Source organism: Ceratotherium simum, chromosome 6 (assembly GCF_057802395.1).
Source record: "Ceratotherium simum simum isolate JZ-2026a chromosome 6, ASM5780239v1, whole genome shotgun sequence".
NCBI classification, from domain to species: domain Eukaryota; kingdom Metazoa; phylum Chordata; class Mammalia; order Perissodactyla; family Rhinocerotidae; genus Ceratotherium; species Ceratotherium simum.
This window is the reverse complement of record NC_141905.1, coordinates 75,811,771-75,833,527: the sequence shown is the minus strand read 5'-3', so window position 1 is coordinate 75,833,527 and position 21,757 is coordinate 75,811,771. Positions and strand designations below refer to the sequence as shown.

At 37.7% G+C, this 21,757-nt stretch overlaps 1 protein-coding gene across 1 annotated transcript in view; it reads left to right on the top strand.

Annotated features, from left to right (window-relative positions):
* Nucleotides 1-21,757, top strand: part of PDZD8 (PDZ domain containing 8) — an 80,381-nt gene that overhangs the window by 11,627 nt on the left and 46,997 nt on the right. The window contains exon 2 of the mRNA XM_004428115.3: nucleotides 14,418-14,543. Within this exon, the coding sequence (XP_004428172.1) occupies nucleotides 14,418-14,543 (126 nt within the window). The remainder of the gene's footprint in view (nucleotides 1-14,417; nucleotides 14,544-21,757) is intronic.

Below are 21,757 nucleotides of genomic sequence, written 5' to 3'. Positions count from 1 at the left end.
ACCCCTTGTGCCCACCCCCCATCCCCCTTGCCCTCTTTGTTCTTTTTTTAATGGATTTATTTGTTTATTTTTTCTGTGTGTGAGGAAGATTAGGCCTGAGCTAATATCTGTTGCCAATCCTCTTCTTTTTGCTGAGGAAGATTGGCCCTGGGCTAACATTCATGCCCATCTTCCTCTACTTTATATGGGACGCCGCCACAGCATGGCTTGAGAAGCAGTGCGTCAGTCCGCACTCAGGATCTGAACCTGCGAACCCCGGGCCGCCACAGTGGAGTGCACGAACTTAACCACTATGCCACCGGGCCAGCCCCAGATACTCTGTGTTCTTAAGGTTTCTCATGAAAGTAACTCAGCTTCTTGCCCTGAAACAGTAGGATTAGATGATGAGTAATTCCTATTTTATTTCTGGAATTACTATTGATTTGTTGATAGTGTGTCCTTGGGCAAGTCATGCAACTTGTAATTTTTGAGACTGAATGAAATAAAAATCTAAAACTTTTAAAGTTCGTTGAGAAAACAAATTATGTAAACATAAGGTGGCATTATTCACTTCTCTGTTATTTATGCATAGGTCTAATGGAGGGATTTCTCTCCAATATGCAGGTACAAATCTTAAAAATATTTTTATTTAATAAGTTCTGACTTTAGGTAATCATGAACTAAGAGAAGTAGAGATACAGGTAATATTAAAATCGTTTATACTTCAGAAGGTGCTGTGTTACTTTTATTTGGATAGAGAAAAATGAGAAGAAAGCTGGACAATTATAACCTTAAAGTATTTACTTTCTCCTCATTTTTCTTGTTCATATCTTTTGCTATTCCTTACTTCATATCTGGAATGGAATTTTTGTCTACTTGATACATCTAACTGGCTTAAGAGGACCAGACCTTTGTATTGTATACTTCATTGTTCATATCTTTACCATAGTGGGGAGGTGATAATTTTGCCTATGATGTTTTTTCTTCCCCCATCCACCAACTTCAGAAGAGATCCAGTTTATTCAGTGAATGTTTGATACCATCTTTGTCCAGGGCACTATGCACTGCAAAGAGAGTTAGTGGTAGGAGAGAATAAATAAAACAGTCCTTCCTTCCTTCAAGTTTTTTTTTTTAAATCTAGTAGTGAGAAACAATGTACTTAAAAGTAAGATAATGGGTTACAATGTAAGAATTTAAGAATTGCCATGACTAAGAGTTGTTACTTTCTAACTCAGTGGTTTTCAACGTGTGGTTTGGGGACTCCTTTAGATCTCCAAAACCCTTACAGGGGGAGTTTACCAAGTCAAAACTATTCTCATAATAATACAAAAATGTTATTTGCCTTTTTCACTCTCATTCTCTCACAAGTATACAATGGAGTTCTCTAGGAGTTACATGATGTATGATAGCATCATCATCCTGACGGCTAATGAAATGTGAGCTTGTGTATTCTTATGTTTAAAGGTGTCATTATTTTTAGTTTCTAATGTGGTAAATATCAATAGATATAACCTACATAAACAATAAATCTTTGGAGTTCTTAATGATTTTTAAAAATATATAGGGGTCCTCTGAACAAAATATTTGAGAACTGCTGGTCTAACCTGAAGTTTATTTATTTTTACCATATGTAAAGGAAGTACCCCTATTGCTTTATTTTCTGAGTCAGTTTGAATGAATATTAGATATATACTTTATTTTCAGTTGATTTATGGTATTGCTTGTACACCTTAGTGTTGTAAGGAGTACCGGGTTAAGTGGATCTGTTGCAGTTCTGACTGTAGCATTTACTATGTGATCACAGAAAGCCACTTGAACTTCCTCATCCTTAGTTTCTTCATATGTAAAATAAGACTTACAATGCCATACATTGTCATGAGTCATGAGAATCAAGGATGTATGTGAAAGTATTATGTAATTTACAGACATGCTAGAAACGTATAAAGTGGTAATTCCTATATTCTCTTTTTCAAAGGCGTGTGTTGGGGAAGCTGGTAGAAAGGAATAGGAGTTTGGATTTGAGGACACTTCTCATGGTTCTGCCCTTTCTTTTTTAGCTTTGTGAAAGCTGAGAATTTAGATTTACTTGATCATAGGCGATGGTAAAGAACCCTCATGCTGTGGGTTGTGATGAACATAAAAAGATGAGAGATTTATCAGACATGGTCAAGAGAATTACTTTGGTTCCCTGAGCAACTCGTCTCATTTGATACTTTATCTCTCTGGTGCGTAGGATATCAGTTAACATTGACTCACCTTTGAGTCACCAGCTATTGAGGTCTATTATGAGGGACCTGCAGCCTCTATTATCACTCTTGTTCAGCATATATATGAAACCGCTTCAGAAAATTGAGAAGCATTTTAGATCTTGATTATTCTATGCAGAATTGGGAGTTTAGATAAAAGTGAACATTTCATGTTAGGTAGAGGGTATATAGATGAGTAGGGGGGAAAGTTTTTTTGTAACAGTATTTGTCATCCTTGTTCTTATTAGTTTCATAACTACTCAGGAGTACTTTTTTCTCCTTAGAAGTACAGAAATTAAAATCATTCTCCCAAGTATGGACTTTGTCAGCATAGTGCACACCAAGGAATTCCATAAATAGAACAATTCTCCATGGGTTTCTTTAAGTCAGTTTCTTAATATAGTCAGTGTGATATAAGCCTTAGTTATAAAGCTTAATGACGCAGAGGTAGAAAGGTGATACCTAAGGTAGGGAGGCATACTGGCTATTGTTAATTTATTTCCTTGCACTTGCAACTTGATATCCTCACAAAGGACACAATTTTTAAAAAATCAGTTAGTATGGTGACTAAAATCATGGCCATGTAGTATCTGAAGTCTGAGGAAAACAAATAGCTATGACCTTTAACATCATGCATGGTGAATGCTGAGTCCTGAAATGGTTCCATATAGAAGGGAAGGAGTTTGCTGTCTGACATGTCTCCAGGAGACCAGCCTTAAAATAGAAAAATAGAAAGTTTGATAGGAAATATTTCTAGAGCACCTCACTGTGCCAAATGCTTTATGTGTACTTTCTCATCTAATCCATACAATAACCCCGATGAGATAGGTGCTAGTTATTATCTTACTTTTTTTTTTATAATTTTATTTATTTATTTTTTTCCCCCAAAGCCCCAGTAGATAGTTGTATGTCATAGCTGCACATCCTTCTAGTTGCTGTACGTGGGATGCGGCCTCAGCGTGGCCGGAGAAGCCGTGCGTTGGTGTGCGCCCGGGATCCCAACCCGGGCTGCCAGCAGTGGAGTGCGCATACCCAACCGCTAAGCCACGGGGCCAGCCCTATTATCTTACTTTTACGGATGAAGAAACCGAAGTTCTCAGAGTTGAAGTAGTTTGCCCAAGGTCTCAGAGCTAATAATTCTTAGAACCAAAATTCAAAACCAGGTACTGACTGGAAAACATGTTTGCTTAACACTGCTTTAAACTGCCGCCTTGTCAAAAAGAAGCTGAGAATTGAGGGATGCTAAGTACTTTTCATTATTTCATGTAGTCTTTATAACAACACTGTGAGATAGTTGTAATTATCATCCTCCTTTTGCATGTGAGGAAACTGAGGCTTAAAGTCAGTTTGCTCAAGGTCATAGTGCTGGCAAGTGGCAGACCAGAATTCGAAGCCAAGCTGTCTGGCTCTAGGTTCTGCTTTAACCACTATTCTGTACTACCTACCATGTATGTTTCTTGTCCTCAGGCAATTCACAATTTAGTTGGGAAGAGAGGGGAGGTGTGGGGAGACCTAGAGAGAGACAGACATGTAAACAGGGTGATTAGTGGCCTAATAGAAGTGTGTATAAAGTGCTTTTAGAACACAGATGAGGGAACAATTACCAAATGCTTGAGCAATGGGGACAGGTTAAAGAGAGGAGGTGTCTTTGAAGTAGAACTTGAATAATGAAAAGGAGCTTACCATGTGGGGCTAGTTGTGGTATCACACTGGTTGGAAGGGAAACAGTCTCGCACAAGAAATAATGTGACAGTATAACCTTGGTAAGCGTGGAGGAGCCTGGTGTATGAATTGTCTTTTTAATGTAGTATCAATTGAATTGTCTAAGTAAAATAGAAAAATTGAAATTTAGGTTCATAGTTTACCAATATAGAGAATTAAGAGTTTTTTGAATTACTTGTACTTTTTTTTCTTTCGAGCTTATTTGCAGTTTTGTATTAGTGTGCTGTACTTGCATAATAATGTGCACTGTAAAAGGTATGGCTAATTGAGTTTTTGTAAGGATATTTAAATGCAGCGGGGAAACTCATTATTTAAAGGACTACTGAAGTGCCTCTGAAGATCAATAAATGAAGAAACATTTTGAAAATGATCACTCCTGATTTATCTAGTTTATACATTTGGTTTAGGAAAATTTGGAGCACACTTATGTTTGCCAGTTCCTAATGTGAGTGAGCCAAGACTGTCAGGCTGAAAGGCAAAAACCATACACATCTCCCAGTTGCCTGTTTATAGCTACTTGCTTTCCTTTCTTCCTTGGGCAGGGTGTAGTGTTGTTTGTGTTCCTGAGCCTGAAATAAGACTGTAGTCTCTGAGTGTCTAGCTTTGATTGGTCTCTAGTCCCAAGTGGGTATATTCGTTGAAGGGATGAGATGACATTTGAGCTGCCTGTTAAAAGGATAGTTTAGCTTTAGACGCAGGGAGATGGGATGGAAGTACAGTGTAGGTAGAAGAAATAGCAAAGGAACAGAATCAGGACATTTAGAGATTCAATGAGGAAGCCAGTTTGATAAGACTCGAGCATAGAGAAAGAAGAAAACCAAGATTTGTGTGCTTGTTACATGCCAGGAGCTCTACTAGGTGCTTCCTAGTAGGATGTGAACTCTCTAAATTTTTTTAATAGTCCTGTGAGGTAGCTTTTTGTTAAAGAAAAGACAGAGGCTTTTGTTTTTGGTTTAAAAAAATACTGTTTTTAATGAGAGGAAACAATTTCAGAAATCACAACATTGTAAGTAATCAATGAAAACCTGAACCAGGCCAGTGGGGAACATGGAAGAACAGTAAAAGACACATTTTAGCAATATGACGGAGGGGAATGAAGGTGGAACTGATTGGTTGTGAGAAGGGGAGGAATAAAAGGTAGCTTCAGGTTTCCAAGTGTTTATGAAATTGGTGATGCCAATAAGAGAAAACAGGAGAGGAGGAGCAAGTTTGAAGAAGAGATGTTTAATTTACTTTTGAGCATCAATTTATGGAACGTATAGAAGCCATGAGAGCAAATGATGTTGCTAAGGAAAGTGTGGAAGAGAAAGAAAACAGGAAGAGAGAGCCCAAGTTGTTTCAGTATACAGAACAAACCTCTTCTAATTCTTCATTATGGAAAAAATCAAATTTAGAATAGTTCAGTGAACCCCCATTATCTGTAGCCATTAACTTGTGGCCGCCTTTGATCATCTGTATCTCCCCATATTCCCTCCCCTGATTATTTTGAAACAAATCTCTAGGTGTTGGGACTACAATCTATATTTGTATGATTCTAAATTTTGTATTCTTTTCACAACATCTTTCCTCCTTGACAAAGCCTCATCTAACCTCTGCCTGACTATTTCTAGAGATAGAAGGTGTTCAGTGCATTGAGATGGCTGTGTCCTTCTTTGACTAGCTCTCATTGTTAGAAAGTTTTACTTTTACTGAGCTGAAAGCTCTAGCAGATTTATTACTTTGGCAAAGACTCAGAAGCCTCTGCTGAAGTCAGGAGTAGATTTAGACCTTAGAATATTTTTATATCGGGTTTGTAGTAAACCCTTTTTCTCTAAAGATCACAGTGTTTGCAAACAGTTTTACTGCTGCCATGTGATGGAGATGTCACCAGCTGGCATTCAGGGTGCTTATAGTAGAGCAGTCTTGAAGAAACATCTTAGTCAGAGCAAAAACATATTTTAGACATTAAAAAAGATTCTCTCAGATCCACATATGAGAAGAAGGCTTGGCTTTTGTAGGTGTAAAATTTAAATATATATATTTAAAATGTTACCAAAGTAATGCACATTTTTAAATTAAACATGTTTTTCTTTTAAACTTTTGCTAAAGTATAACTCATGACTTAAAAAATTCACCAATCGGGGCCGGCCCCGTGGCTTGGTGGTTAAGTGCTCGCGCTCCGATGCTGGTGGCCCGGGTTCGGATCCCGGGCGCGCACCGAGGCACCACTTCTCCGTCCATCCTGAGGCCGAGTCCCACATACAGCAACTAGAAGGATGTGCAGCTATGACATACAACTATCTACTGGGGCTTTGGGGGGAAAAAATAAATAAATAAAATCTTAAAAAAAAAAAAAATTCACCAATCGTAAAAATTCAGTTCAATGAATTTTTACAAAGTGAACAGACCAGCATTCAGAACAAGCAATAGAATATTACCAGCAACCAGGAAGTCCCTCATATGCCACCCAGTCACTGCCCTCCCTGCTGTGCCTAAGAGTAACTACTATCCCGACTTCTTCCACCATTGATTTTTGTGTTTTTTTGCCTGTTTTTGAACTTCATATAAATTGAGCCATACTGTATGCAGTCATTGTTTTTCTAGTTTCTTTGGCTCAACAATGTGTTTGTGAGATTAATCCAGGTTATTGTGTGTATGTGTAGTTTGTTCATTATATTTGCTGGGGAGTAGTCCACTGTGTGAATGTACCTCAATTTATCTCTTCTATTGTTGATGGACAGTTGGATAGAGCTGTTATAAATATTCTTATTCATGTCTTTTGGTGAACATTTGTGCACATTTCTATTGGCTGTATCGAGGAGTAGGGTTTCTGGTTTATAGGTTATGCATCTATTCACGTCTAGTAGATATTGCTACTCAGTTTTCAAAGTAGTTATAATAGTCTACACCGGCAGTTTCGCATCCTCTCCAACATGTGGTATTGTCTGTCTTTTCCTTTTAGTTAATGTATATAATTTAAAAATCAAATAAAAAATCAAATATAACAGAAGGACTTATAATGAAAATCAGCAGTTCCTTCCCTAAATCCTCTGCTTTCCTCCACTAAGTTGCACTCTTCAGAAGAACCGTTTGTAACTATTTCTGTTTTTAACAGCTTTCACAAAGCGGTGATTAACCTTGAGCAAGTTATTCAACTTCTCTGTGTCCCAGTTTCCTCATCTAAATTGTATAACTAATCTCGTACAATTGTTGTGAGAATTAATAAATGTAATGCCTTTTACATGGTAAGTACTCAATAAATGTTGGCTATACTAATTATGGTGTTACCTCTAAATTGCTCATCAGTGTCATACAGCTGGTCTTGATTCAACAACTTTAGACATTGTCTGTTTACTTCCTGCTGAGATAGATGAGGATTTAGCTAAGTGATACCCTCTCTCACCTTCCCTTCTGTCCTTTCCCAATCTAGTTATATCACTATTTGCAATTCATTCATTGAACTATATCCTTATTTATATTTAATTGATAACATATTCTGTTCAGAGTTAAATCTTCCTTGATTGGTCTATGTGTTTACATTGTTATTATGTCTATATAATTTTTTTATTGCAGAGCTGCCTAATGTTTATGTTTCCTTCTCTGTATTCCAATTTCAAAATCTGTGTGCCATTCAAAGCAATATGTCCCTAGAGTCGTCTGAATTCTTTTTCATTCTCTTAATTGCCTTAACCAAATTTTCAAGATTTAATTGAAAAATTAACCTCTTCCTTCTCATTTCTTCTGCCTATCCTATTCATTCCCCTTATTTTCTGGAAATCCCCTTCTTGGATCTTTCATCACCTGCCCCAAACTGGGCTTCACTCTTAGCTTGCTACATACCTGTCATCTGGGTTTAGGACATCATTGCTTTCTTACTCGGATCCACTATTTTCTGGATCACTTTCTTCTTTCTTGCTTTGTGCTCTCATTTTGCTGGCATATATCTTCTGTAGCTTTTTAATAAAGGATATGGTCTCCAGCAGGCTCTTCTCTCTGAACCTGTTTCCTTATTTGTGTGAAATGAGGAAATGATTTGCAACCATGGCTCACCACGTTACTGTGAAGATCAAGTACAATTATAGGTACATTTAGACCGGGTTTGGAGTGTGTATTCCAACAGAAAACAGGGTGGTAATCAAATCAGCTCAGGGAATATAGACCAGGCTCTGGAGTTAGTTCTGTTGTGGACTGAATTGTGTTCTCCAAAGTTGATATGTTGAGGCCCTAACCCTCGATGTAACTGTACTTGAGGTGTAGGGCCTTTAAGGAGGTTATTAAGGTTAAATGAGGTCAGAAGTATGGAGCTCTAATCCAATAGGACTGGTGTCTTTATAAAAAGAGGGAGACACCAAGAGTATGTGTGCAGAGAGAAAAAGCCACAGTGCGAGGATACAGCAAGAACGTGGCTGTCTGCAAGTGAAGGAGAGAGGCCTTACCAGAAACCAGCCCTCCTTGGTCTTGGACTTCCAGCCTCCAGAACTATGAGAAAATAAATTTTTTTTTAAGCCACCCAGTCTGTGGTATTCTGTTATGTCAGCCCTAGCAGAATAATATAGGTTCCAATTTTGGCTTCAGTGTGTAGTATTTGTGAGACCACTAAGACTTATGTACAGTGTGCTGATGCCTAATTTTGGGATTGTTGTAAGGATTAAGTGAGCAGATAAGTGGTACATGGTGTGGTAACCATTCAATAAATCTTTGTTTTTCATAAACCTTAAAAGGGGCTATAAGTTGTTTTAACAGAACTGTGTCATTTATGGTTTTGTTTCTTATATAATCAAATAATTCTAACCAAACATTTACATATCAAAGCAATGACAAGTGAAATTATTTCTGGGTGACTGGGTTGGGTTTTTTTTTTACAGCTTCATTGAGATATAATTCATATTCCATGCATTTCACCTGTTTAAAGCTCACAATTCAATGGTTTTTTAGTATATTCACAGATATGTGCAACTATCACCACAGTCAATATTCGAACTTTTTTTTTTTTTTTGCCAGGAAAGATTTGCCCTGAGCTAACATCTGTTGCCAATCTTCCTCTCTTTTTTTTTTCCCTCCCCAAAGCCCCTGTACATAGTTGTATATTCTAGTTGTAAGTCCTTCTAAGTCCTTCTATGTAAGCTGCCGCCACAGCATGGCTACTGACAGACAAGTGATGTGGTTCCATGCCCCGGAACCAGACCCGGGCCGCTGAAGCGGAACATGCTGAACTTTAACCATTATGTGATCAGGACTGGCTCTAGAACATTTTTATCACCTCAAAAAGAAAACCCCATACCCTTCAGCTGTCATCCTCCTAACTCACCTACCACTCCACACCCTAAGCAACCACTAATGTGCTATACTGTCTCTATAGATTTCTCTGTTCTGGATTTCCTTATGAATGGAATCATACAATTTGTGGCATTGGGGCTTACTGACTATCTATTATTTCTTTGAATGTTTTTTCTGCTACTTTCTCTCTCCTCTCCTCCCCTCCCATCCCCCTGGTACTCCTATTATGTGTATGTTGGTATACTTAATGGTATCCTGCATTTCTCTAAGGCTCGGTTCATTTTTCTTCCTTCTTTTCTCTCTCTGTTCTTTGGCTTACATAACCTCTGTTGTTCTATCTTCAGATTCACTAATTCTTTTCTTCTACTAGTTCATATCTACTGTTGAGAGCCCTTTTGGTGATTTTTTAATTTCAGTTATTGTACTTTTCAACTCCAGAATTCCCACTTGGTTCTTTTTTTATAATTCCTATATCTTTATTGATATTCTCTATTTGATGTGACTTTGTCATAATACCTCCCTTTACTTCTTTAATCATGCTTTTAAAATTTTTTTTTGTGAACGCACATATTTATAGGGACTCTTTTGAAGCCTTTTCTGTTAAATCCAACACCTGGTCACACTCGCTGGCAGTTTAGTTTGTGTTGCCTGCTTTCTTTCTGCTTTATGAGTCATGCTTTCCTGTTTCTTTGCGTGCCTCATAATTTTTGTTGGAAACCAAGTATTTTAGATAATATATTGTAGCAATTCTGGGTACTAGTCACCCTTTCCCAGGGCTTATTATTTGCTTTTTTAGTGATTGCCTGGATTATTTTAGTGAAGTCTACCCACTGCAGTGTTAAGTCTCTGACATTGTGCCTGTTGGTTTCAACAATGCCCTGGGGCATAAATTGTTCTACAAACTAATCCAATCAAATTGTGGCTCCTTTGAAGGAATAGTTTCTGAGGTTAGTGTTTGACATTTGTTCTGACTGCAGGAGAGCTCCTCTCAGCTGTCTTATTTCCTGGTTCTCTCCTGCAAGCTAGGCAGCCTTTATTGTAGGCTGTATCTTCATTAAATCCATGAATCTTCTCTCAGTTGCCTCTCACCAAAACCTCTGTTGTTCTTGAGATTGCCCTTAGGTTTCAGCTTCTCCATATTCTATTGTAAATGAAGTTATTTCCTTTGCAAAGAGATTAGGAGCTGTTTTATGGCCTGCCTCTGCCTCTCCTTCTCCCCCCTCAGCAAAATCTTTTGAGCCGGGCATCTGCAGCCTAGAGGTGAGGACAATGGCAAGCTTCTCTGTGAGTGACACCCCCACTGTAGGAGTTGGGTGTGAGATGGAGGTGGGGTAGGGAGTGGCAGCAGCCTGAGATCCTTTTAGCTTGCCTCTCTTGGCATAGAACTGCTGCGTCATGAGCCAAGGCAAGGCCAGTATTCTCAGTGCACTATGTCCAAGGTAGAATCTCCATTCCACAAGTGGGGGCTGGGTCAAAGAAGGGGGCTCCCACTTCTTCACTGCACTTTCCTGGAACTTAGCCTCAGTAATAAGTAGCTGAGAGTTGGATGAGAAACAGTGATGTCCTGCTCCTCCTGGGAGGAAAGCTCTCTGGGGTTGGGGTGGAGGTGGGCGGCAGGGCCGCCTTTGTTCTTGGCTGCAGCAGTCAGGAGTGAATCCCTTCCTTGCTGAGCTTGTTGGAGGGCATGGTCTCGGCTCAGACACCACAGGCTCTCACCTTTCTTACCAAATTTTTGTAGATTTTCTCGAACGGAAGTTTCTTTATTTGCTCTTTGCCCTTAGGACCAATTCTGGAGGCTTTAAATGTTTTGTTTCTGTTTTCGTTTTAATGATTTTCACAAGTTTCACTTGGCAGCGGGTCAGTGGACCTCACGCTGTCATCCTAGAGGTCCATCTTCCTGGGTTGGTTTTTTAAGTTTTCTTCAGGAGGAAGTACAGGTAGATTGCTAAAGAAGGCTAGTTTTCTGGGAACTGGAGTGAGACAACAGTGACATTTTTAAGTTGATAGGTTAACAGGAGATAAAGGCTAATGAATTCTGAGGAAGGGTAGTGTGTTAGGATGGGAAGATAAAAGGAAGGGGTCGAAGTAGCCTGCTTCATTGTTTGGATTCCTTATGGATTTGGGATACTTAAAGGCTTGGATTTAAAAGTTTTGAAAACCAAGTGTTCTTAGAGAATGTGATTGTGGATTCTATTTATTAGCTTGCTGAACAAATAGCTTTATGCCACTGTTTAGTGTTATTTTTTAAATGGAGTACATTTTTCTGATTTTAATATATTTTTGTGTTTAAACACTTTTAGCAAACCTCCCAGAGGCATTAATAAACCCAAATTAGACTTGACTCTGTGTAACACTGAAGTCACACTCCTGTGAGAAACTTTTTATTGAATTTTAACTATATACTTGACAAGAAGAGTTGATTCATAGAGCAGCTGTGATTTAGCAAACTTGGATTACTATATTCAAAGTCACTAGTGTATATATAGTGATATTTGTAATTTTTTACAGTGACAGAGTTATATGTTTTTCAGGGGCCATAAGGTTTGTGCTGCAGGGGCTGGTCCCGTGGCGTAGCGGTTAAGTGCACACGCTCCACTGCTGGCTGCCTGGGTTTGGATCCCGGGCGCGCACCGACACACTGCTTGTCACACCATGCTATGGTGGCGTCCCATATAAAGTGGAAGGAGATGGGCACAGATGTTAGCCCAGGGCCAGTCTTGCTCAGCAAAAAGAGGAGGATTGGCATGAATGTTAGCTCAGCGCTGATCTTCTTCACAAAAAAAAAAAAAAGCACTCAGCTACAACATTGTATTAACATGATAGATTTAGTTCCTAATTTTTTTTCCTTTCAGAAATTTGGTGCCAGTCTGTCTGAATCAAATGACTTCAAATGCAGATTAAGAAACTGAAGGGGACTTTCTGTTTTCCATCTAGTTCAGAAGCAGGAGAAAAGCACTGAGCATTGTCTGTGTACCTATTTATCTCTCCTTAAAGTTTTTCCTTTAATCCTGTTCATTGGGAAACCATAAAACAGTATTTCTCTCGTGCTATCAGTCTTTCAGTATAAATATAGTGTTCTATTAATATTTTCTAAATGGTTATTTCATTTTTAGTGTTGGATTTTTATAAATCGGCTCAACATATACTTGAGTCCTGATAATGCATGTGAGGGATACAGACAATTGCAAGACCAGATCACATTTGAGATTTCAACGCATAAATGCACAGCAATTTAAGAGACTACAAGATAAAGAAGAGTGAAGGCAGTGTATGTGGTCTGTTATGATCTAGGACCTAAAGCCAATTATGGAAAGTGTCTGGGATTTGGATAGGCTTTGAGGAGTAGGGCCTCCAATTTGTGTGAAAGGCCTGAAAGCAGGAATATGCATGGTATCTTTTGGGTATATGAGGTTACTACACTTCCTAGATTGGAAAGTTTCTAATAAGGAAAAATACCATTGGAAAGATTAATTGTGGTGGACCTTGAATGTGTAGGGGAGGAAGAGAATTCCTCTACCTATTCTAGGTCCTTCTGGCTGGTCTACAAATTAAATTGACAGGAGACAGAACAACAGGAGAAAATCAACAAAGCTTTATGACATGTATACATGGGAGAAACTCAGGAAACTGAGCAACTCGCCAGAATGGCTGAAGCTGCCAGTTTAAATATGATCTTCAGCTAAAGACAAAGGAGGATGTTGGGGCTAGTGGTTTGGGACTTCAAAGGGGAGGAAGGCAATTCACCTGGAAATGGAAAAGCAAACATTTGGTAGATAAGAATGGGCTTAGCAAGGACCTTCACAGTTTACCCAGGATTGTCTATGGTGATGGCCTGTCCTGGGGACAGGCCTTTTATCTTAAATTCTTTTAGGCAGTTAGGGGGAAGGTCAAAGTTTCTTTCAGTCTTTTGTTCTATCAAGGCAGAGACACATTTTGGGGTGGCCAGTTTTGATCTCCCACAAATGTGAAACTAGGAACTTGTAACTACTGACTGTCTTTTTTTGTGTGTGGTTAGTGAGAAGCCATTAAAACTTTTTGAGCAGACAAACATCATGTCTAGTGATAGTGTGTAGGGTGAATTGAAAACTATAGTCTCTAAAGCTCAATTTTTTCTCATTTTCTTTGTCCTTTGCTTTTTTTTTGGTGAGTAAGATTGGCCCTGAGCTAACATCTGTTACTAATCTTCCCCTTTTTGCTTGAGGAAGATTGTCGCTGAGCTAACATCTGTGCCAATCTTCCTCTATTTTGTACATGGGACACTACCACAGCATGGCTTGATGAGCGGTGTGTAGGTCTGCGCCTGGGATATGAACCTGCGAACGCTGGGCTGCCGAAGCAGAGCGCACGAACTTAACCACTATGCCACCGGGCCAGCCCCTGTCCTTTGCATTAATGGAGGAGTATGAATTGTGTTTCAAATTAAAGTTTTTTAAAGCCTACAGTTTATAACCTCGCACAAGCTTCGCCATAAAAACCAGAATATTAACAATGAGCATATAAAGGCCTGAATAATTCATAGGTAACTGAAGTGTTACATAGTTTGGGCTTTGATGGAGTCAGACTAGCTTGAATTTTGGTTTTGCCACTCACTGTGTAACATTGAACAAATTCTTTAACCTTTCTAAGCCTCACTCTTTTCATCTGAAGAGGAGAGCTAGTAATATCGCCGTCTCAGGATTGTGAGCATTAAACAAGATAAAGCACGTAAAGCTCTTAGCAGGCTGCTTGGCAAATAATAAACATCTCTGACAGATACCTTTGCCACTTAACATTGTTATTGATGTTGTTATTATTATTATCATCTCATTATCGTGTACTAATCACTGTCAATTGTATTGTTTCCGTGGAACAGTGCATTCTGAATTTTCTTCTTGCAGTGTAGGAACACTCTTCCCATCTGGTCCAGAAAGAATCTCTCTCCTGCCCCACCCAAGTTTCACAGCCTACTGGTGGCCTCTGGATTTTCTTTTTCTTTGTTCTAAGTGTCCTGTCTTGTCAATGAGGGCATGCCAAAAAGCCAGGAAGCCTGGGTACCACAGAGAAGGCACCATTTGCTGCCAGTTATGGGAGAGTGTGGTGAGCTTTGGTTTTGTAAAGCACATGCAGTATTAGGTGTTGGTTTTGTGTTGTTTTCCTACAGGTAGGTTTTGTTATTATACTTTAAACTGTGGTATTTATTATTCAGAAATTTAGACTTATCTTTACTTTTGTCAGGTTTAAGCCGTTTTTTCCATTCCAAACCTCACAAGGATTTGAAGAAGATGAAGAACAGCATATCCATGTACAACAATGGGCACTTACTGAAGGCCGCCTTAAAGTTACATTGTTAGAATGTAGCAGGTATGTTCTTTGTTTTGTCATTACTACATTATGAGAAAGAAAGTGCAATGAAAATGTACTAAAAAGTATTTGTGTTTATTCCCCCTTTGTGTTAATTTATATTGTATTACCTGTAAATTCTTTAATTGTAAATTTCATAAAAGTAGTCCTTTCCAGCTTGCAAAAAAATATGAACTGTGTTTTAGAAAGCATTCTAATGGGGAGGATCATTTATTCTGTATTAATTCCCAATTTTTTTAGATCATGATGCTCTGTTGGCATATTTCTGACTTACTGCCTATTAGAGACCTGTTCATAGCATAACAGTTTTGAAAATTGTGATAATTGGGAATATCCTGGAAAGTTGCAAAAGCAGTCTTGGAAACCCGATTCTTAAAATTTTAGAGTTGGAAGGGATCTCAGAAATAATCTTGCCCAGCCTCCTTATTTTACTTTATCAACCCCGTAGTCTAAACTGTGTTCATATCTTGCTTGAACTATTCTCTACACTGGTCTCCTTATTCTCCTAATGCTGGATACTAATATAACAGCCGGAATGAACTTTTCAAAATGCAAATCTAATTGTCACTTTCCTACTTAAAATTCTTTAGCGGCTTCCCCATTACTCTTGGAATATAGACCCAAATCCTTGTCATGGCCTACATGCCCCTCTTACCTCTCTAGCTTTTTTCTCCACCCAGCCCCTCACTCACAGTGCTTCAGCCACATAGGCCTTACTAAGGGAAGAAGTTGGCAAACTTTTTCTCTAAAGGGCCAGATAGTAAATATTTTAGCCTTTATAATTCACATGGTCTCTGTTGCAACTACTCAACTCTGCCGTGTAGTGTGAAAGCATCCATAGATAGACAATAGGTAAACAAATGGGTGTGGCGTGGCTGTGTGCCCATAAAACTTTATATATGAATTTCATAATTTTCATGTGTCATGAAATATTCTTCTTTTGATTTTTTTCAACCATCTAAAAATGTAAAAACCATTGATAGCCCATAGGCCATATAAAAACAAGCAGTGGGTCTGATTTGGCCTGTGGACCATAATTTGCCACTCCCTGCCTTAGATATTGTAAAGTACCAAGCTCCTGGTGTTGACTCCCCACTGTTTTCCAGGCTGAAGGCCATACTCCATTTTCTGCTCCTTGAGACCAACCTTTCTTGGTTCATCTCAAAAGCTACCTCTTTAATGTATCTCCTGATCATTCCAAGTATAATTGTTCTGTCCTTATGCTTCATTTCTATGAAACTTGTTTGTACCACTTATATGGTACTTATCACTTCTATTTTTATTTCCAATCTGTAATAAAAATAAGTGCTTGAGTACAGAGGTTATCTTTTGCACCTAATATTTGTGTCGTTGATAATAGGTTAATTTTGATTATACTAGTAATATGCTAAATATTTTGTTTGTTTAAGTATTGGAGTGACTCAATATTGTGTACCATTGTGTCAGAAAGTCTGATTGAAAAGGAGTTCTTTTCTCAAAGAAGGACTAAATATGCTGTGAATTTTGTGAAAGGGACTGCAATGTGCAGTAAAATGACAAATATGGCTCAGTAAAAACATGGCTCTACACGAATATGAATTTGAAGTAGCTAAGCTAATATGCTATGATAAGCATGAGTATTAAATGTCTAATTATAATTTGGGCTTGTCATATTAGCATTTAGAAGGACATTTTTCAAGTGGCCTGTGTCTAAGGAAACTTTGAACTGATGCTTTTTTTTTTCTTTCAGTGAATTTTCTTGTAGATTCACAGGCATCAGAATTATACCATTGGATTACCTTTTCCAAAATAATCATAGCAACTTCTAAACAATTGAAGGGTAGCTTTGGACAAAATTTCTTCACTCTCCTGTTGTTAATTCCTGTCTACCTACTTATCCACCCATCCCCAAACCTGCAAAGATAGCCTTGATTGATTCATTCATTCAACAGATATTTGTTCAATACAGCATATATGATGTGTAATAGGTTCTGTCCTAGGAATTTTAAAACACTGGTTCTTTTGCCTTAGTGTTGCTGGTGGGGTTATGGATTGACTATGTATCTGTTGCTTGTGGCTATTTTAACCACTAGCTATTGGTGTCACCTTTGCTCACCATTCTCTTGCTTTATCTGAGATAACTGCTCACTTAAAGACTTGCTATCAGCCTTGAATCAAAGACTGCATGATGTCGTTGAGAAAGTTTAGTCAGGCATTATTTAGATCATGTTGAATTGAGATAAATGATACAAAGAAAAGCATTACAATTTATGGAGTATTTGTATCCTACTTTATTTTAATAGGGAACTGTATGATGAATCTCTGAAAGATTACACGAGAAACCAATAAAAATTCTTATGGGATAAAGGGGGAGGGAACTGGGTTGATGATGATGGACAGGGGTGAAGGTGAGAGCCAAGCTTTTCATTATGAACTTTTTTATATTGTTTGATTTTTATAACTGTATCACCTGGTCAAAAAATTTTAAAAGACGAGTATTTCTAGAGAGTGCATAATTGAGTTGCAGGGGAAAGCACGGACACTAGTCCTTTTTATTAGTCTGCTCTTAAGTTAGTCCTGTAGGCTTGGGTTATATTGCCAGCACCTTTCCCCAGGTGACAGCTTAATCTTGGGAACAAGCACACTATCTAGAGTTTTCCAGTCACTATCTTCATAAACCTGACCATGTAAAGTTACTTAGTGTTGTAATGCTGTGTTATTATTCACAGTTTAAGGATTACTTAAAATTGTTCATGAAGGAGACTCATAAACAACTCATCCCTGCTTTTTTGTCTTCATTTTGAAGTCTAAACATTCTTTTCATGTTCTTCTCATTAAGATCTTACTTACATTATTGTTTTCTTCTAGACTTTGTCTTAGTATAAAAACAGATGTAAAAAAAAAGTAGATGTACCTTCTATTATTATGCCTTAATATAATCATTATAGTATTTATCAAGAAGAGAACAAATCTTTAAATAAAACTGTATTATTTTTTGCATATTTGGTTGTGAGAACTGGAATTTGAATTTTATTAATTTAAAAGGGTCTCACATTAAGAGAGGTTCTTTTCTAATTATCTGAAATATAGTTTTGAATTTCCCAGTTAAAAGTTTGGGGGTGGAAACACAATCTTGCTTGTAAAAGTCAGTTTTAACACTTTGTTTCTGTCAAATTTTTAAAAAACGTATCCTGAACAGTAACATTTTTTTCTTTTTTTTTTTTTGTGAGGAAGATCAGCCCTGCGCTAACATCTGATGCCTATCCTCCTCTTTTTGCTAAAGAAGATTGGCCCTGGGCTAACATCCGTGCCCATCTTCCTCTATTTATATGGGACACTGCCACAGCATGTATCAGTGCATCGGTGCACACCCGGGATCCAAACTTGTGAACCCCGGGCCGCCGAAGCAGAGCACACGCGCTTAACCGTTGCGCCACCGGGCCGGCCCCCAGTTACATTTTTTTTTGCGTTGACTAAAGCCAATTTTTTTTTTAACCACAGGTGAACTCAATTGCTGTATTTGTAGTACTGCTATTAGGAGACTAAATTATTTCACAATAGTGTTGCAGTCATATTGTTAAGATTATTGTTTTTAAATTTATAACTTATACTCCATCTTCAGTATTAAAGGATTTGAGGTATTTTTCAAAGAAAGTATATGCCCATGTGCAGTTAAAAAGAAGATAAATTAGATTAAAAACAACCATATAGAGAAAAGAAGATCAGTTTTCTGACAGCAAAGGAAACTTGATGGATTTCTTAGCTCTTATTTTCTGATAAATTGTGCATGTTCTTCAGGGGAAAAGATATCTGGCACCGAATTTTAGGAGGGATTTGTCATATATATCTTTATGTAAAAAGACATTGAATGGGAGCCGGCCCGGTGGTGCAAGCAGTTAAGTGCACGCACTCTGCTGCGGCGGCCCAGGGTTCGCCGGTTCGGATCCCGGGCACGCATTGACGCACCGCTTGGCAAGCCATGCTGTGGCAGCGTCCCATATGAAGTAGAGGAAGATGGGCACAGATGTTAGCCCAGGGCCAGTCTTCCTCAGCAAAAAAGAGGAGGATTGGCATTGGATGTTAGCTCAGGGCTGGTCCTCCTCACAAAAAAAAAAAAAAAAAAAAAAGACATTGAATGATATAATGGATACATTTTCTTTTCTTTTTTTTTTGGCTGGTTTTCTCAACCAGTTACATTTTTAAAAAACAAACTAAGATTATAGTAAGTGAAGGCAAAGCCTGTAAAATTTTGTTACATGAGAGTTCTGTACTCTAAAGCAGTGTATTTAGGTTAGCCTGTCCTAATTATAGATAGAAGGAGATTTAAATTAAGATCAGTTCTTCACTGGGTCACACTTACACTGTTCTAAAGCCTGTATTTTCTCAGCAGCTTTTAGAGTGTTGTTTTGTTTTACTGGGTTCCAAATATATATCATTTAAAAAAATTTTTAAATGTTAACACAAATACAGAAAACCACAGCAGTTAACATTTTACTGTTACCAAGAGTCCTCCCTTAGTGCCTTGTTATCTATTATCAGCATGGACTCATGGATTCCTGTTTTTTTCAATGGTTATAATCCTTTACTATCCTTAATTATTTTGGTGCCTAAATTGTCACAGATTTGGCCACTAAGGAGCCCCTTCAAATTGGCTCTTGTATGCTTGTGACATGACCCTATCTTTTTTTTTTTTGAGGTCTTCATTTCTCTGGTATAACAAGGTGTTCCAGGTTCATTTTGTATCTTCTCTGTCACAGTCCTAGAATCAGCTGTTTTTCAAAGAGCACTAGTTCCTTTTAGTAGAGAATGATATTAGAAATCAAGATCTGGATGTTGGGTGTGTTCATTGCTACTTATAAATTCATAGGCCCCATCAGCAGACAGAGTTAGGAAAGACATATATGTATAGACACTTACACATATATGCATACATATGCATACATAATTTAGAAATCATGAATTCACTCGGTACTTCCAATTGTAGTCCATTCTCATAGGGTTGTTCCTTGCCTTGGTTCTTCCCCTTTTCATATTTTTATGTCCTTTGAACCCTGGATCCCAAAACATCAGCATTTTTACTCATTTGCTCAATCCTGTAATACATCTCAAATAGTTTCAGAATTGCTTTGTCTATACAAGACAGAAAACGTACTAAAAGGAATTCAGGAGTTATTTGCAGTTCTCCCCTACCCTACCCAAGATTGAGAGCATATGGTCAAGTACTGTATTCATAAATTAATTTTTCCCCTTCTGTGTGATTATGTTATTCACTTGAAATATAGTTGGGTTTATTTGTTTCATTTTGCTTTCAGGTTCAATCTCTCCCCTACTCCTGCCTTCCCATCCTTAGTGATTTCTTATTTTTGAATATGTAGAACGTTAACATACTTCTAAAACCCAAAACTATACAAAAATATATACAGATAGTCCTTACTCAGCATGGCATTGTGTTAACCAGAACCTTGCATATCAGAGGAGTGCAGAGCAGAGACACTATTCTGATATGCAGTTAACACGAAGTGAAGACTGCCTGTAGTGTTATTTGGATCTTCTGTATCTTTAATGATTTTTTTTGGTCTAGTTCTGTCAGTTACTGAATGAAATGTGTTTAAATAAACCATGATATGAATTTTTCTCTTTCGTAGTTTGGTTATTGGGTGCATATTTCTTCTTGGTATATTGACCCTTTTGTCATTATGAAGGGTCCCTCTTTGTCTCATAATATTCCTTGTCTTAATATTTATTTTGTCTAATATTGATGTAGCTGCTACAGCTTTCTTATGTTTATTATTTTCAAGGTGTATCTATATGTATATATTTATAACCTTTTACTTTCAATCTATGTGTCTTTATATTTAAAGTATATCATATATTACAAACGATTGCTGTTATGTGTAGTCTAATCTCTGCCTTTTCATTGGAGTTCATTTACATTTAATGTAATTATTGATGAGGTTGTATTTAGGTCTGCCATTTTGCCATTTATTTTTTATCTCATCTGTTTTTTTTTTGCTCCTCTGTCCCTTCTTTCCATCCTTCCTGTTTTGTGAATCAAATATCTATATATATGTTTTGTGTGTGTGTGTGTGTGAGGAAGATTGGCCCTGAGCTAACATCCATTGCCAGTCTTCCTCTATCTTGTACGTGAGATGCCGCCACAGCATGGCTTAATGAGCAGTGTGTAGATCCGCAGCTGGGATCCTAACCCATGAACCCTGGCTGCTGAAGTGGGGTGCGTGAACTTAACCACTACGCCACTGGGCTGGTCCTTGAATCAAATATTTTTTAGAATTTCATTTTAATTCCTTTATTGGCTTTTTAACTGTATAGTTTTGCATTTCGTGTATGTGTGGTTGTTCTAGGAATTGCAGTATGCATTTTTAATGTATCCCAATCTACTTAGAATTAATATTGCATTACTTCAGGTAAACTACAGGAACCTCACAACAGCATATTCCCATTTATGCCCACATCATTAGTGTTGTCATATATATTACATCTGTATAGTTATTAACCCATCAAAAGTGTTATTTTTTGCTTTAAACAGTCACTGTTTTGGATTGTCTTTTAAAGAAATTAAAAGAAGAAAAGGAAAACAAGTTAATTTTTTTTCTCATGTGTGCTGTATATTTACCATTTCTGTTGCTCTTCATTCCTTCCTATAAGTCAAAGTTGTCATCTGATTTCCCTTCCCTTCTGCCTGAAGAACTTCCTTCAGTATTTCTTGTTATTTAGGTCTGCTAGCAACAGATTCTCTCAGTTTTTATCTGGAAATTTATTTTTCTTTCAATTTTGAAAGATGTTTTTGTGATATGGAAGTCTAGGTTGATAATTATTTTCCTTCAACACTATGGCAATCCCATATTCTGATGAGAAGTCAGCAGTTAATCTTATTGTTCCTCCTCTGTGTGCAGCATATCATTTTTCTGTAGGTGCTTTCCACGTTTTCACTTTATCTTTGGCTTTCAGCACTTTGACTATGTCTAGCGGTGGTTTTCTTTGTGTTTTTTCTGCTTCCATTTCAGTGAGCGTCTTGGATCTGTGTATTAACGTTATCAACCAAATTTGAGGAGTTTGGGAGCATTATTTCTTCAAATATTTTAATCTGCCTGTTTCTTTTTTACCTTTCCTTATGGGATTCCAAATTACACGCTTTGGGCTGTTTGATTTTCCCCATAGGTCCCTGAGGTTCAGTTTGTTTCTTTAAACTCTTTTTCTTCATTTCTTTGTGTACT